The following is an 18,761-nucleotide window of genomic DNA, read 5'->3' as shown; positions in this document are numbered from 1 at the left end:
TTAATGATATTTGTAGAAATTATGATGAAATCTGCGATTTTGTAATTTTGGGGCAATTTTTGCTATTTTTGGTCAAAAAACGTGTTTCTCAAAAAGTACTGGTCTGATAGCTTTGAAATTTGGTATACAGGTTCCTACAGATGAGCTAAGTAATATATATTTAATTTCTCCTGAAATCTGTAATTTTGTATTTTTGGGGCAATTTTTGCAATTTTAGGTCAAAAAATGTGTATTTCAACAACTGCTCATCTGATAGCTTTGAAATTTGGTATACAGGTTTCCATAGATGAACTACATGATATTTATTGAAATAATGATGAAATCTGCAATTTTGAATTTTGTGGCAATTTTTCCCATTTTTGGTCAAAATATGTGTTTCTCAAAAAGTACTGGTCTAACAGCTTTGAAATTTGGTATACAGGTTTCTATAGATGAACTCAATTTGATCTTTTGAAATTATGATGAAATCTGCAATTTTTATTTTGGGGGGGCAATTGTTGCCATTTTTGGTCAGAAAATTTTATTCTCAAAACACTACTCATCAGATAGCTTTGGTTGACATGTTCCTAGGGATGATCCGATGTGATATATTCAAAGTATGATGAAATCTTCAATTGTGTATTTTTGCAGCTTATTTAGCCACTTTTTCTGGCCACTGCATTGAGCTATCAAAGATTTCCTCCTCCTTCATCAACATGTGTCAAAAATAGTTATTCTCTACATAAACACAGCGGAGCTATATCGGCCGCTAGGTCGCTTGTTAAGGACAGGAGAGTGCCACAAAGGGCTCTCAGAGAGTCTCAATTACATCATACCAGACAAATGTTATAGGTGACTTTATGTTATTTATATTCATCAGTATTGCATACTCGACTGGTTTGAATGGTCAGATCATATCTTGGAATACAGCCACTCTTCAGAAGATAAATATGATAGATCTGCAGGATGTCAAAACATTGATTGGAATTAAATGGCTGGCTGGCAATTTATGGTGCTGTAAGTATCTCTGGAATCTACTGAGTTACTCAGATTAAGAAACACAGATCAATTTGCAATGTATGCAGTACAATTATTTCAAATACTGAATTAGCACCTCCACGAAATTTTCAAAAAACTTTCTTATTTCAGTTTAGTCAGGCATGAGAGCCCTTACTTATATCAAATTTGCAGATCCAACTGTAAGGCCGCCTTTTATGTCAAGAATATGATATACTGACAGCAAAGGAGTACTCATTGATCCTGCTTGTGAATCTATCACTTTTTATAGCTCATTATGGTCTAATAGCTTTTCCCTTGGAAAGATACTTCAGAGAGGAAACATATACATGTACCTGTACATCTATGAGTTACATGTAAGCTTGTGTATATCTGTGAGATGTTACATTTGAAAGTTAGATGCATCTATCTAAGAAATATATTTATTTGTTGATAGTAGAGAAAAATGCCTTCAGCATTAAACCCCTGTAGCTGTAACTCGTGAAATTTGTTGACCTGAAAACAGCTTTCTATTTTCTCTTGTTTTCTTTAAATTCTACAAATTTAAAAGATACAGTCTTTTACAACTGAAAATTGGACAAGCAAATTTAAATTTTAATCGTTATTTTGATTTCCCGCCATTTTAAAAAACTGGTAATATTACAAAGAAAACAAAGCATATGATGTGTCAGTGGAAAACATTCAGCACTATGTATCGTATTGGACTACTCTGTTGTTTCTGTGAAGATTCCAATGCATATATGCACGACGTACAGTATTTTTGCTGTATTTGCATGAGGGTGCTATTTTTCGTTTGGGCAAACATTTATTATTTATCTTGCTCAAACTGCATATGCAGTCCCAGTGGACAGTTTCTTATACTTTTATAAACACCCCTCAATGAGTACATTCCCATGAACTTGTTTTAGTTTGGAAGTAAAATCACAAAAAATAATGCTAAAAGATACAGCTATCGAGCCTTTAAGTTCTTTCTCTGACAACAAAAATAAAAGAGAAGATCACCGTTCATCATTTCCAATTTCTCTTTTCATTCCCTAGGCACCAAGAAGGATTTGAGAGTGTTAGATTCTGAAGGTCAAATCCTTAGGAAACTTGAAATTCCTGATGGTTCAGGTTATCCCATTTCAATGGAATCTTTCCTTGTTACTCCGGACAACAAGGTGATTCACATTACATTTATACGTTGCTATGCTAGCCTTCACTGAAGTCTGATATTTTCTTGATATAGCACATCATTATACCCAGTATATGCATTAGTCATTCATTTAAACTACAAATGTTACTAGAATTCACAAACTATCAAACTCTATTAAATAGACAGTTTGAAATCCTGTGAATGGTTTCAAGGTAGCCCTGATCCGATATTTCATGTTATTACTTTCTCCTTTGACATGTGGAAAAGTTTCCTGGCACAGCTTAACACCATGTTCAGTGCTAAGAATAAGATGATAAACTTTGAATGAAATACATTGAGAAGGTACTGAAGATTTTGTAATGTTTTCTTTTCATCTGTAGTTATGGACTGCATGTTCAAGGAAAGGACAGTTGGTCTGCTGGAATGCAGAGACATTTGAAAGAATTGGAACCCTGGAGGTTAATTGCAATGGATTCAGTCAAATGGTCTATACACAGGAAAAGGTGAGTTTATCTCAAATACATGAGAGACATCATCAAGTTGAAAATCATATTTAAAAATGTAATATATATATGAGCACTTTGAGAGAAATTACTCCACATATTTAAAACTATTGTGTGGTACCAGCATTAGATGGAGAAATTTTACTATTCACAAGACTGACTGTCAGTTTGGTCAGTTTCAACAGTGATTTACAAATATAATATTGAAAATTGACCCAAAAAGAATCAGACTTTCACATTTGGAAAGACTTTGCCATGATATAATCATATTTGAAAGATTAGAGTATCTTGTCAAAAAAAATTATGTGTAGAGGTCAATGTCAGTGTTCTGAAATCTGTTTTACCTCTGTTCCTGACACAGATCTGGGCGGGAAGCAAAGATGGCAGCAAGGGCAGCAAAGGAGGAATGATTCACATCTTTAACACAGTCAAGTGTTCACACGAGAAAGAGTTAGTGGCCCACTCTGCTGCGGTACGGTCAATGTGTACTGCTGAAGACAGATATGTCATGACAGGGTCTGAAGGCAGAGATGGCAAAATAGCAATATGGAGAGCAAAGTTTCTGACACAGATATAAGCTTTTCAGCATATCGCAACATATAATGGAACAATGACATTTGAATCAATCCAGTAGTTTACGGTAAAGTGGTCATGACAGTACATACATAGAACAGTTTTTATTTTCACTACAAATTAACTTGGTTATCTCTCATGCTGATGTTTCTGTTAAAATTTTTCTTTCCATTAAATTTTATCACAGGCTTTAGTTGTCATTATAATATAATGGTAGAATTTCCACATTTGATCTTGATATATTTGTTCATTGAGTTTATAATCAGAGTCTTAGAGAACATTGGAAACTTGTTAAAAGTTTTCACAAATTTTACTTCAGAGTTGGAAAAAATGTTATTCTAGGGAAAGTAAAATTAAGATTAGTTTACAATGTCATTTTTGGCTGCCATTTTGTACAAACAGGAAATTGAAGAAAACTTATGAAACTACATGGATGGTATGTTTTGTATGGTAGATTAGAATTCTGCTGCTGTCCTTAGTATGCCGATATTGATTATGTCAATGTTATCAGGAGATTACAATAGCTGTGCCTTTAATATCAGCTGCTGAAATATCTCCATGTGTTGTGATATTCTAGCAACTGAAGATTCTGTTGCCATGTAATTGATGACTTTCCCTTTGTGATTCATCACACACACACACATATACACACACGCTGATCATATACTGGTATGATTTATGATATTGAGATATTACTGTCTCATCACTATAATATGAAGTTTGCATCCATGGTGATTATATCATTTGAGAATGTATGTGTATATATATACTGGTATATAATGCTATTGTCATTGCCATATTACTATTTTTCATGTCTGTAGTTATATATAATTTTATCTTTTATTAATATGGAAATTATTTTTGCTGAAAAATAGGCATATCCTGTGTCAAACAGAAAAAATAAGCATTTATGTTTGTGAAGAACAATAGTAGGAGAGTGCATCTGTTTATGATTTAAAATCAGAATATTGCATGTTAATTAGACTGGCTGAAAACATATCAAACAATGTAGCATGTAGCTTAGTGGATGTTTCATTTCTCACATTCCTGGCCATTGGGAATGTGGGATCGATCCCACACTCTCAGAAATCGTCCCACACTCTGCAGTATATATTACACAAGCTCCGATTGGATGATAAACGGCCATTCGTTCCACACGCAAAAATATTATCCAATGGCACAATGAGCAACACGCGGACCTGAACTACAAAGTAAGCAGGTCAAGGTACAGGGGCAGATGACAGTGTTGTCATGATTTGGGATAATGTTGTATGTTGTTTGTGACCCCAGGATGATTATTTGATTGGAAGGATAGTGCTGTTCCTCTTCTACAAAGTACTGAATTTCAGTTTCTTAAGTTTTTCTAAGCCTTTTTTGTGACTAGCTTTTCACAAATGTTGGTATTTCAGAATAGACTGAGTCTTGTATTTGTAATGTTGTAATTCAGAGTACAGCTAACTTTTTCACCAATCCTGTATACTGGTATGTGTTTGTCCTTCCACTCTCAGCAAATTTAACCACTATTAATGTATCATATTTGTGTCAAACGCTTTTTACAGTAATTTCTGATTGTGCAAAATGACATACCACATTATTATGAGAGTCTTCAGAAGTTTGGTCAGTTCCATCTACTGAACAGTAAAGCTGGTTTGGATGTTTCCTGTATTTTGAGCAGTAAATATTTGAATGTCTGTGAAATGCTGTTCCTTTCAAACAAAAACGTGATTTGATAGGATGTTAATTGAGATTAAAGAGGTTTACAATTGGCATGGTCACTCTAAAAATTTTGCATTCTGCAGTCTTCAAACCCTAATGAAATTAATCACAACAAGATACCAAGTCTGTTCTCACGTTGGCTTATGCTGATGTTGGCATCTTCACCACAGAGGGCAGTTTTCAAGTGGAGGCTTTCAGCACATGGCAGGCTGAATATTCAATGTGTCAAGAGACAGTTTGCTGGTGTCATGTGTTTATATCTATAGTCATGTGACATTTTACAATTTTACAATTTGGATCTACTATTTTGAATCATTATATCTTTTCTTTTGATGTCCAAGATACATCAAGATACATCAAGATACATCAAGCTAAAAGCAAATTAAACAGAATGTCTTTCATAGTTTTTAAAGCAGTTTTACAGGTTGAACCCTGATATTATTCAAGAGAGATTTACTTGCTAGATTGCAGTGGGACATTGATGGGGCTCTTTCATGCCTAAATTTGCAAGTTACAATGTCAGTAGCTTTAGGTCCTGCGTATGTATCAGAAAACTGTTAAGTTTATCATGGACTGTGTAGCAATTTTGAAGCTCATTTATATCAATAGAAAATAAAAGTAAATTGATGTAAATGATTTGGATTAACCTCTAGTCATGTTCTGCTGACGAGACAAAGTCATCATCTTTTGACAATCCTTATATCAAGTTTTCACGACTTGAAATTGATGTTTAATGCATTTTCACACACGCTACAACAGTATTTAACAAACAGTGATGTTCCAAGACAGGACAGATATTTAAAGAAACCTGAAATATTTTGTGGTTCCACCCAGAGACATCTGTCAATGAATTTACGGTTGCTGCAGCATAGTGAAAACAATTCAGAAAGGTTATTGTTATACTCATATTACAGCATACATCAACATTTATTTGAAATGCATGATGAATTTCAAGCAGGAATTTCTCGTGACATAGAAATTTTTTCCAAAATCAGTTGCTTTGTCTCTGTAAACCTACAGTAGTCAAAAAGATGGACAGCCATGTCTTATTGGAACTGGTTAGTTTCTGAGTTGAACAGCGTCATATTTATCTTTTCTTACCTTTGCATTGCTGTCATATTGCTCTTATATTAGAAAAGAAATACACAAATAAATACTATTTCTGTCACATTTGAACAATAATGTACTGATAATGTACCAACAGAGAACATTTTGACAGCTGTTGGCCATGCAATGCATGTGATCAATGAAGTTAAATTTTTTTTTTTAATTTAAATAGGTACTGAAAGTTGATGCTTGAGAAATAAATGGTATAAACTGTGTTTTGTATGCATTGGTCATGAAATGTTGGGGATGTAGAATTTAAGGAAGATGTCGAAAGGTGCAATGTTCCAGAAATCTGTTGATTGTTTATGATCTGGTTATAAAGTTTAAAATACGGAAATTGAAAGGAATTTTGCACTGGTGACCATGGAAAACAAACCTGTCGTGTTGGCTATTCTCTCATTCACTCACACCCATATTCAATCAGTCTAAGTTGAATGACAGGCAGCATTTAATGTTTTTGTGATGGGGTAACTCAATAGAAACAAGAAGTTGTTTATACAAGTCACTTTATATAATATACTTCTTCAAAGAAACCATGGTATCAGCCTAAGATATTGGATTTGCTCATATTTAGACAAAGGCTATTGAAGAAGTTCCAACAAAACATGTCAAACATAGCATTCCTCACACTATAGCAACTATAGTTATTCAAGAATCAATAATATTGATGATGAAAATATGATATGAAATATATGGTGAAATAGAAAATGATACCATGACTGCAATTAGTTAGGGCCTATATTGCAATTCATATGAAATGTTAAGAAACCAAGTTAAAATACACGCTACGGAATATGTTACAATGGTAACAAAGTATGAACAAATATGGAGTGTAGGAATGAGACAATCTGTATAAAAAATCTGTATTTGAAAAAACAGAAAAAATTCAGTTCGTGATGATATCAACACACTTGTAAATATAATATCTATCGATGTACATGAGATTTGGTTCAAGTAGGGCATCCCTGAAGACTCAGAATGACACAATCAGTCTATGTCATTGGGACATAGCTGTGTTTGTGTAATGTCTTCCTCAGTAACAAGTTGTACAATGATAGAATGGTACAGGTGTTGTTGCTTTTAGTAAAGATTGTGTGATATCCTGCAGTATATCACCATAGATGGCATCTTTTATTTCAATCCAAATTACAAGATCTAGGAAGCAATAATGGCTAGAGTGTCATGATGAAGTCTTCATTTTCATTTATACCATACATTACAAGTTTGATTTTTTTTGCTGCCAGGGGCCTCAGATTGCCTAATTGATTGGTAAAGTTTACTGATCATGACAAAACAAAATGTAACTAATCAAATAACAGTTATCTGGTGGATTCTTCATCAATTCCAAGCACACTTCCATATGTATTGGACTCCTCAATAAACTAGCTGAAAGGGATCCTACAATACCCACTGTTGGTTGCAAATTTCACCATGAAAACTGTCATCCCGCCCTCCAGTTGACCAGCCTAAACTATTTCATACATGAACTTCCTCAGCTAAAGCAGAGTTATCCATGATTGAAGTTAGTGTTTGACCATTTTACAATCTAAATCAAGCATGCAATGCACAGAAAGAAGTCACAATGAGAAGTGGTCAGTGATTAGCATAGAATGTGGATTCCTTTCTGAAATTCCAGTCTGAATTTAAGTCACTATAGTAAGACCTCTGTCAGATGTCTCATATTTCCAGTTTGAATCACAAAATGACCAGCACAGTACATGCAGTGCATACTCCTGGTGTTTTTCTGAAGAAAAGTTTAAAAAGGTGACCAGCCCCCAGGAAAATGGCACACCATAATTTTGTAAGGGGACAGTCTGTCTATAGCACTCTCAAAGAAATTTTATAAAGACAAGAACCACACATAAACAAGCTTAGGGTAAATTGTTGCAAAATATTAACAGAATGTTTTCCTTTTATAGATCCTAATCCCTCTAAAAAAACCTGACGTACAAGGTGTTGATGTTATCTACAGAATAAAATGTAACACTTTGCAATAGTTCTCAAGAAAGTTCATGTAACTTGAACAAGTCATCGTTGATGACACAGTCCCCACGTGTTAATGGGTACTTTGATTACAAGTCCTTGGAGAGGATAGAGTCCTGTTCATTAATTGGGTATGTGATTAAAGATGAAAACATAAAACCAATGTGGACTGCCACCCTAATTGCATAGGGTCATTAAATAAGTCCATTAGTAATTAATCAACAGGATGTTGCCAAATATTTTTGCATTCTATTATAACACTGACAGATTATCACGTGTACCACATTTCATACACTATACCACCAAGTGTCAATGAATTGTATTACATCACTGTGAGATCAACATCTTTACAGTTTCATCAAATTTGATGAAGTGTTTCTGGACATATCATTCTAATTAGGAAAGTTCATTACATATGTAAATTAAATATTAATTAACATAACACTACATAGTGTCTTTATTCAATGTTGAAGTAATGTGAGCTCAACATCTGTATCAAGTGTCATGAAATTTGATGGACCATTTCCCACCATATCAGCCTAATTACGAAAATTTATTCCATATGCAAATAATTGATATGATGCTACATATCTTTGCATGCCATAACACTACTGGAAGATCGACATCTGTAACACATGAATTTGATACAGCATTTCGAGACATATCATACTAATTATGAAAGTTCATTAAATATGCAACATAGTAATAAATTGACTTGACACTGCTTAATGTCTTCTCACAGTATTACAGTACTGAAAAATCAACATCTGTACCATGTTTCATCAAATTTGATGCAGTATTTCTGGACATAGCCCCCTAATTAGGAAAGTTCATTAAATATGCAGAATAGCATTTAATTTGAATAACACTGATAAATATCTTAATTCAAATGTTAAAGCAATGTAAGCTCAACATCTATACCAAGTTTCAAGAAATTTGATGCATAATTTCTTGACATATCAGCCTAATTACGAAAATTCATTAAATATGCAAATCAGCAGTTAATTGACATGATACTACTACATATCAATGCATGCCATTACACCATCAAAAGATCAACTCAGTGCCACGTTTCATCAAATTTGATCAACATTTCTAGGCATATCACACTAATTACAAAAAATGGTCAAATATGCAAATCAGCGATTAATTTACATGACACTGCTTAATGTCTCCACACAGTATTACAGTACTGCAAGATCAACATCTGTAACATGTTTCATCAAATTTGATGCAGTGGTTCTGGACATAGCCCACTAATTCAGAAAGTTCATTAAATATGCAAATTAGTACTTAATTCGTATGACACCACTAAGTGTCTCTGCAAACTTATATGACACTGTGTGCTAAAGATCTATACCAAGTTTCATCAAATTTGCTGCAGTATTTTTATACATATCACCCTAATTACAAAAGTTCATCAAATATGCAAATTTGCAATTAATTGATGCAATACTGACTGTTTGCTATCAAAGCTCTGTGTGACAAACATCTTTACAAAGTTTCAGCAAATTTAGTGCAGTCGCTTTAGAAATAAAGCTCTTTTTCAAGAAGTCATTGTCAATGACATACTGTAGTCCCCGCTTTTTCAATAAAATGACCGCACACAGCCATATTTGGTCAGGTCGCAAAACAATTTTATGTGCATATGCCTGACATAAGGAGTAATCCTTGTACCAAGTTTTAATGAAATCGCTCCAGACGTCTCTGAGATATCTGCGTGAACAGACCCACGCACGCACGGACACACGCACGGACATGACCAAAACTATATCCCCCCGGACGGTGTCCGTGGGGACTAATAACTACAGAGGTGCTCCTTTCTTTAGCTTCACAATGTAATCAATAAATATTGTTGCTTTTTCTTCATCATTCCATGGGAAATTTAGATTACCATAGGATTCATGATAAGCTTTTGTTGATGAGTGAAACAGGCAATTGGGAAACTCCGGAATAAAAAGGACGCGATGCGTTCTACAGACTCGGTACGCCCAAATAATCACGTGATGCCGGTACAAACAAACCCACATGTGTACTAACGCGTATGGAAATACAAGTATGTCTATGCGCGTTTGCGCACATGCTTTGTTTGTACCGTGGTCAATTCGAATTCCGGGTTTGGCCTATTGGGAAACTGCGTTTTAAAACACTTGTAAAATTCGTTGTTATTAGTGTTTTTGGTGTAAAGTACACATGTATTATAAAATGCAGTCATCAAAATAACAAAGTTCACTAATTGGACTGAGGTTAAACATCTATCCCCTCCCTCCTCCTCCCCCCCTCAAACGACAACACTTTCGCCGCTTGATCTTACGCAGCAATCCAAGTAAGTCCATTATGCCAATTCTTGTGTACAAGGAATGGTGAATATGGTCAATGTACTGTATCTTACTCAATGTAGAAATAAAAATTCCTCTGCTATTCAGTACTGCCATTGATGACAAATATTTTCATATGCATGCTTGATTTGATAACATTGTCAAACTTGTTGGTGATCGCTCATGAAACATTGTCCAGAATACTTGAAAAACTGCAAAACCGTTGGGCTAAGTCACTGTCCTAAGTGTACTATCCAGTATATGATTTGTATTCATTAACTTGCATAAATGAAGTGGTGCATTACCCAGTATTTGATATCATCCTGATAATTATACCTACAAAGCAAATCTCTTACAAGTATCCATATTTTCATTGGGATCCCCCATTTGGCAGCTATTTTGGTGTCCAAGCAACAACAAATGAGCATCGAGTAGCACATAATGACAATCAATTTGTAAGTTTATTATGTAAATCAGCAAATTACCACAATTTCAAAAACTGAAAAATAAGTGATGTTGACAATGGACTGCTGAAGCAACTGCATGATCCAATAAATCTTCTAATCTATCTGCTATAATATGGGTGATTATTTTTGTGAAAATATACAACTATTACAAAAAGCACTGTGAGAACAGTTACCATAAGAATTTGACTGTCCTGACATCAAACAGCAAGTTAATCCCACATGACTTGTCTTACTTCAAAATATTAAACATACAGTACACACTTGACACATTTTGTTAGAATAAAATGCATTCTACTTTGAATGAAGTCACATTCCACAAAACGGTTAAAATCACAGATTGTCTTGGTAGGTTAGAGTTGTGTTAGGATTACAAATGTGGCAAGATAATTATGATAGATAAATTGACCAATATTACAAACAAGAATTGATAATTACTACAAATAAATTGACCAATGTCAAGTTGATATAGAGTATTTACACACATTCTAGTAAAAATCTTACTGTATGACAATCGCTAATACATACGTACAAAGCTGATCAACAAAATTTGATAAAGTATTTGATAAAATCCATTATTTGAAAATTCTATAAACTTGAACGGTAGATGAAAGAAATATCAGGTTTTTCTGAAGCTAGGTATGACTACAGTGCATTTGCAAAGATATATCTACATGAGGGCACTTTGTCCACTTGTTTATAAATTTATACTGTAGTTTGCTCATTGTCATATACTGAAAAAACCAAAATACTTGATAATGCAAACAACTGCCTTCTGTCTGTCTAGGATATCTCTTTGAACTTTTCAAATCTTACATAATATTTATGAAGATAAAAATATTTAAAAAGCACAGCTTTTCCTTAAATACTTACTACATTTGTTTTACAAACATCTATCACATTTACAGCAAAAATGAACTGTATTATAGTTTATTATTTAATGTATGAAATACTACAGCCAAAGGTCACTTCATGCTGTCTTGACAGACAACAGTGATCAATAATACTATCTTACATATTTAATTGGTTGATTGAAGGGAAATTACTATTTTTGTTATCATATTTAGACATTGTTAAAAGGGAAACAGTGGTTGGAACTGCGTTTGTGCAAGTTTCTTGTTTGCAAACAATATATATCTAGGTGCACCATCATCATAGCTGCATCGATGTAGATAATGACAGACATGTTTTAACTTTCATCAATCACCGTCATACCTTAGATACAGTATTTACATTGGTTGTATGGATGTGACCTTTGAGCTAAGTTCTGATGACTGAATCCCTTTAATTTGGTTCTACAGATGCATTTATAAAATGCTAATGTTTTTACATGGAAAGATATTGAATGGTTGATCTTCAGAAAATACCATCACCCTACATAAAAATAAACACGGATAACATCAATGTAATTGCTTAGAGAACATGTATAACATTATTATTTTGTACCCCTAACATGGATTACAGACAAGGAGAAATTGTCTGTGCATGGATATACCAATTATATGAACATCATAAAAGACATCTTGGAATCACATGTATTTCATCACGTGTATTTGAGTTAAAGCCCCATTGCTGTGACTTTTGATGTATTTTCAAGTATTTTCAAGTATTATTGTTCTGTTTGTATTTCACAATTTCTTGTTCTATTCTCAAAATCATGTCCGAATAGTAAGTCTTCAACTTGCAAACATCCTCTGTATATGCGTCATGTCCTGTGTTATTGCTGACAACTGAGTTTCAATACTGACTGGAATTACAATGCACGTCATACAATGTGGTATGTTTGCATGGCGTATACTTTGTATTTCAACATTCTTACAGAGAATAAGAAATAATGAAGATATTATGAAAAGTTACAGCTATTTCCCTTAAATTTGAAAGTACTTTTGATTTCCAATTTCAAATTGCTTTTATAGATCAAGGGGACACTGCAAATATGTGAGAAGCAGCCAGAGACATGTGCTTAAACAGCAACATACAAATATAACCTCCCAGTTGCCATATATGTATTGCAAACGGAAGCCAACAAAACTGAAAGTACTTCAAATCATGGCTCACACAGTATATGTAAATCTAATTTCAAATTAGTAGTTTTCAGTCAGAATTAGTTAATTAGTGTCATTTGTACTTTTGCCACGACTAAATGAACCATAAATGTAACTCACAAAAAAATACATTTCCCATGATCCCCTGGGAAAGGACCTCTTGTGAAAAAATTCACATACATCTCTTACATATCAGTGAAATTTTAAAATTTGCATGTACTTTCAAAATTTTGTAAAACTTATTCTTAATATAATATCTTTCACCACATCTTTTTCCTTCCCTCACACATCTAGATCTATAGAGTACCATGCCAGTGCCTTATAAACTGTCAGCAGAGTACCATGCCAGTGCCCCTATAAACACTGTCAGCAGAGTACCATGCCAGTGCCCCTATAAACACTGTCAGCAGAGTACCATGCCAGTGCCCCTATAAACACTGTCAGCAGAGTACAATGCCAGTGCCCCTATAAACACTGTCAGCAGAGTACAATGCCAGTGCCCCTATAAACACTATCAGCAGAGTACCATGTCAGTGCCCCTAGAAACACTGTCAGCAGAGTACCATGTCAGTGCCCCTGTAAACACTGTCAGCAAAAATATTGACTACTCCTATCTCATAAGAAAACACTTTATGTGCGATATGAAAATCATTAATACGTATATTCCTTTTGAGTTATTAAAATAACTTATTAAAATAAAAGTTTTGTATTCTAAAATATGACTCTGCCACCACAAAGCTTAAAATACAAATGGAATGTTAAATTCAATAACAAAAGTAGAGGCAATCACCCATACATCATGTATTGATATTTCATTCTGCTGTCAATTTACTATACTTTTCTCCAATTATTCCTGCTGAAAAATTGTTTACAATCATTGTCATTGTAACAACTAGTTGTCAACCACAGGGTTGAATGCATTTGAAATCAATACATGATAATAACACAGTTGATATTGTTTAAATAGAATTCCCATAATGCTCTGCCTGACGATGGAAATACTATGTGCTTCAGTGGTTCCTAGGCTACACTTTGTACCACATAAACAAATGAATCTCATAGGTTGACAGGTTAAAGGTATACTGTCCCCTGTTCCAATTTTGTCACAGTTACCATGGAAAGAGAAAATCTAACCAATCAAGGATTTTAAGCGGGTGGCCACATTTTAAAAACTGCGCCCTCAGATGGGCATTTTGAATACCAAGGAACGCCCCTCTGACCATATATGGGCATATTTAGATTACAGGTGACTGTATACCTTTAAAGGTACAAAGCATGTCTCTTTGCATAATTTTTTCAGTTTGTGTGACTGCTCCATTGTATGTATGGCATATTACAGTAAAACACTTTGCAATAGGTTTGACAAAGCACATATTTTGTGTACCTTCAACCATACTTACTTAAAAACAGATATTGCTATTATCAAGCATTAACGAGTAAAGAATTTTTCTACAAACTACAAACTCTAAATCATGGCAAATGGTTCTGTAAACCAATGCATAGAGTACTGTTAACCCTACGAAAGTACTGATAACCCTGGCATACAGTATTCTAAACCCTGACATACAGTACTCTACACGTTGACATACATAGGACTCTAAACCCTGGCACACAGTGTACTGAACTTGTATTTGACACTAAGTGTCATGTCTAAGTATCATGATTTTTAGTGGAAAGAGCTTTTCTGTGCATTCAATCGATTTCTAGTCTTTGGCAAAAATTCATTGTGCCTTTAAATTGACTGAAACTTGACAAGTCAACAGATGATAATTCTAGAAATAAAACAGAACCACAAAATTAATTAAACAGCCATTCCTTCATGTTTTTGTTATTATTTCACATGAGATGATGACAAACTGTTATCTAACGGTATTTTGCATGCTAATGGATGGACTTGTCACTTGTTGTGCCACTAGTTATAATCTACTCAGTATGTATTATCCATTCATTGATATCTAGTATGTGTAGGTATCCCTTTTTCAAAGAATGAAAGTTTTATCTCAGTGATACTGACACATTGAAAGCAGCAATGAAATGATAAAAACAGGAAATATCTATGAAAGCTAAGTGGTATACATGACCTCCAATTTGAAATTAAACATTAAAAGAAGACAGCTTCCTCCTATTGGTCAAAGGTCACAGTAATATTTATCGCCATGGTGGTTTACTGTTAGATGCAGTTCTGGCAGTACTTCTAGCTGATGATGGTCGACTGCTAGTATTGTATCTGGTCACAGACATTGCAGAGTTTGGTCTGCTACTCAATTCAATATGATTACCACACACTGGTGGACCCCATAAGTATGGTTTGGTTGGTGATTTATCAGATTTTTTCACCCAGGGAGGGTCAAAATCAGCTTCCTGTAACTTAGGTCCAAATAGGGATTCATCTACATAGGTAGGTGTGTGTTTCTTCAGTCTATATCTATTGCCATAGATTTGTGATGGTGTCATCGGACGACGTCTTGATGCAGATGTTGGAGTCCTTACATGAGTGTTATTATTACCATAATCAGGTGGAGTCCATAGCAATGGTTTCTGTGCTCTTTGTTTGGGTTTTTTGACATCATCCTCCCATGGAGGGTCAAAAGTCGCCTCATGTAATTGTTTTCCAAACAATGTCTCATCCACATAGGATTCCTTTGATACTTTGTGATAGGGATCTCGTGTACCACCTGAACTCTGAGGTCGGGTTCCAGTCACACCAACATGTCGTGTTCCAGTTACACTTAGATCTGAGTGCCTACCATGACCAATGACTCTGGATGAAGAGGTCATTTTCAGTGACAATAATTTGTAAACAGTATTCTTACAATTCCAAGTGCATTCTTCTCATGTCAATTGCATCACAGATAATTTTGAAGCATAACATTGACTGGAATCCTATGAAAAAAACATATGAATTATAATTATTAGTGTAGAACGGTAGAAATAGCAGAAAGCTTTGATTTATAGATAAATGCTTTAGTTAGTTGGTGGCATTAATTTTGACAATAATTTTTGCTGACTGACTCCTCAGATTTTAGCTTCATTGTAAAATGCAAAGAACAGAGGTATAGCTCTGTACATGAAAAAATCATAACAAAATGGCTGCCACTCAGTCATATTTGATCATACCGTCTAAATCAACATGCATATGTATGACATAAGTCAATGTCCATGTACCAACTTTGAATAAAATCGGTTGATACATGTCTGAGCTATGGTTCCGGAAATCAAAAAAAACCATATCAAAATGGTTGCCATGCAACCATATTCAATCTTATCGTAAAACAAATCAATGTGCATATGCATGACATAGGTCAATGTCCTTTTCCAACTTTGAATAAAATCGGTTGAGACTTGCCAGAGCTTTGGCTCTGGACATGAAAAACACCATAACAAAATGGCCGCCATGTGGCCATATTGGATCATATCATTAACAAATTGATGTACATATGCCATAACATAAGTCAATGTCCTTGTACCAACTTTGAATAAAATTGGTTGATATATGTCTGAGCTAAGGTTCCTGACATGAAAAATTTGTAGTAAAATGGTCGCCACGCAACCACATTAAATCTTATCATAAAACAAATCAATGTGCATATGCATGACATAGGTCAATGTCCTTGTACCAACTTTGAATAAAATCAGTTGAGACATGCCTGAGTTATGGCTAAGGACATGAAAAAATTGTAACAAAACAAGTCAAATTGTAAAAGTAACGTGGGCACATTTCAAATCCATCCAATAGCAGAGCTGAATGGGCCCAGCGTGAAAACCCGGAAGTAATGTAAGTTTCTCACGTCTTTGGAAAGAATGTTCTCTTGCTATGGGTGAACTGGAACTGTTAAAGTTACCAGAATTTCGTATACAAACGCACGCAGACAGTGTCACCCATAGTCTTCCAAAGACGTGTGAAACTTACGTTACTTCCGGGTTTTCATGCTGGGCCCATTTAGCTCTGCTATTGGTTCCATTTGAAATGTGCCCACGTGACTCAATCCAACGCCGGGTCTTTTAAATCTGAAATGTAAGAGACGTCCAGATACGCTGAAAAACCTTCTGATTTCTCGACTTTTTATCGGTAAGAGGTAAAACTGTTGGAGTATTATTGAGAAAGACTAATTTAAATGTGCTTTGACCCTATGTCGAATTTTACTGATTTCGATGCTTGCTAGGTGCATTTTTGGCGATTGAAAAAAAGTGTGTGGCAATGAAGTGACATCCCTTGGGTAATGTTAGGCTGTATTGAATTTGCAACGCACATGTATAGTTAGGCTGCAACATACATGTATAGTTCGAGGCTGCAACGCACATGTATAGTTATAGGCTGTATTGAATTTGCAACGCACATGTATAGTTAGGCTGTGTTGAATTTGCAACGCACATATATAGTTAGGCTGTGTCGAATTTTGCAGCGCATACTTTGTTCTTTTCTGCAAATACTATCAACAACGACAACAACAATAACAACAACAACAACAAATTTACTGAGTCCAAATATATTTTTATTTTTCTTCGTTTTTAAATATTTAATCATCATCATCGTCACCATCGGAGATCGAATCCCCTATGACTCAACTCTACCGTTTGTGACGGTCATACCCTAGCTGTGGGTCCATAGCTGTAGTGTTTTCAGCTACGGCCACCTAACACATAGCGCCGTGGTTGACATGAACGCCTGAAGCCCGGGGCCTGAAGTAACCGTGGCCTGACTAAATATTTTTAATGGAAAGCTACATGTGTAAAAAATGTAACTTATGAAATCAAAATATATTAAAAGAGTTAGAATATTGCACACAATATGCCGTAACTGTTGCTGCAGTATATTGGCAGGAGTTGTTCACGATTTTTGGATTTTAACCTCGGCGTACTGTAATCCGCGCGTACTTCCATAAAGATTGTAGCAGATCAACAGGATAAAACGTTAATGCAACACTGACCTCATCCAGTTTCTCAACAGAGTTAACGAAGCCAGCATATGTCTCAAAATTAAAACAGAACAGTTAACAGATACATGTACATGCCCCCGGGACATGCCCACACGATACGAGTAGAACCTCGTATATCGTACTCGTCAAGGACGGCCGCGACACGACCGGGCCTGGGCCTGGGCAGGGAACGTCGATTGACATGACATCCACCACTCCGAACTGGAACTATCGGTACATTCATCGGTGTTCCCTGGATTGAGAATATTGAAATTTGATGACGCTTGTTTCATCGCTAATATTAAATTATGTTTATCAAGAACTCACCTTGTACCAGTTGTAGTGCGTATGTGTCGAAAATACTCCGAAAAATATGTCCGACGGTATGCCCCAAAGCTAACGCACAGCAGCGTTGGTTGTCACAGAGATAGCACTTGTCGCCTACATATTTGCATAGCTTTCTCTAGAGGGCGCACCGGGACAAGGTTGGTGAGGTCAGGGGTGAGGTTGGGTTTAGGTAATGGGCAGGTAATGAACGCAGAGCTTGTCTTTGTGTGTATCATGTGTCAGATGTGTACTCAGTGAGAAAACTTACATTGTAGTCATGTTTACATGAAACTAATTAGTGTAAGCAGTTTTATTGTAGTTCACTGCAGTAGCTTCGCTGTCTAATACTGAAACTGGTTGTATTTACACAAATTGCACTGTCAAAAGTACAGAGAGGATTTGCATGGTACCCGAGAATGAAAGTATAAAATGACTGATTTTGCCTTGCAATGAGATAAATAATTCTAGGTTTGATGCAAACAGCAATTTTTCTTGGCATAAGATAGAAGACTACCCAAGGGCTATGCAAAATTAATCATTGCATAGGATTGCATATATGTAGAAATATGAGAAAACATACCAGGAATATTGTAAATTTCACAGAACTTTCACAAATGATCCACTGAAAGGTGCTTTATTGAAAAACATAAAACAAATACCATGTAAATGTGCTTGGTT

General features: G+C 35.1%; 1 protein-coding gene and 1 long non-coding RNA gene across 3 annotated transcripts in view; one reads left to right on the top strand and one right to left on the bottom strand.

The window, feature by feature from the left end:
• Positions 1 to 5,569, top strand: part of LOC139116285 (DENN domain-containing protein 3-like) — a 66,321-nt gene extending 60,752 nt beyond the window's left edge. For both annotated transcript variants that reach the window (XM_070678894.1, XM_070678893.1), the window contains exons 23-26: positions 860 to 996; positions 2,035 to 2,156; positions 2,512 to 2,634; positions 2,996 to 5,569. In XM_070678894.1, the coding sequence (XP_070534995.1) occupies positions 860 to 996; positions 2,035 to 2,156; positions 2,512 to 2,634; positions 2,996 to 3,211 (598 nt within the window). In that variant the 3' untranslated portion in view covers positions 3,212 to 5,569. The remainder of the gene's footprint in view (positions 1 to 859; positions 997 to 2,034; positions 2,157 to 2,511; positions 2,635 to 2,995) is intronic.
• A 5,204-nt stretch (positions 5,570 to 10,773) lies between these two features.
• LOC139116284 (uncharacterized) lies at positions 10,774 to 18,199 on the bottom strand. The gene is made up of 2 exons (XR_011548272.1): positions 18,084 to 18,199; positions 10,774 to 15,723 (listed from the first exon to the last, which is right to left on the bottom strand). It is a non-coding gene; the product is annotated as an uncharacterized lncRNA (long non-coding RNA).
• Positions 18,200 to 18,761: the final 562 nt, after the last annotated feature.

Source organism: Ptychodera flava, chromosome 17 (assembly GCF_041260155.1).
Source record: "Ptychodera flava strain L36383 chromosome 17, AS_Pfla_20210202, whole genome shotgun sequence".
In the NCBI taxonomy this organism is placed as follows: domain Eukaryota; kingdom Metazoa; phylum Hemichordata; class Enteropneusta; family Ptychoderidae; genus Ptychodera; species Ptychodera flava.
Note: the sequence above shows the minus strand (reverse complement) of the source record. Positions and strands in the feature narration are given on the sequence as shown.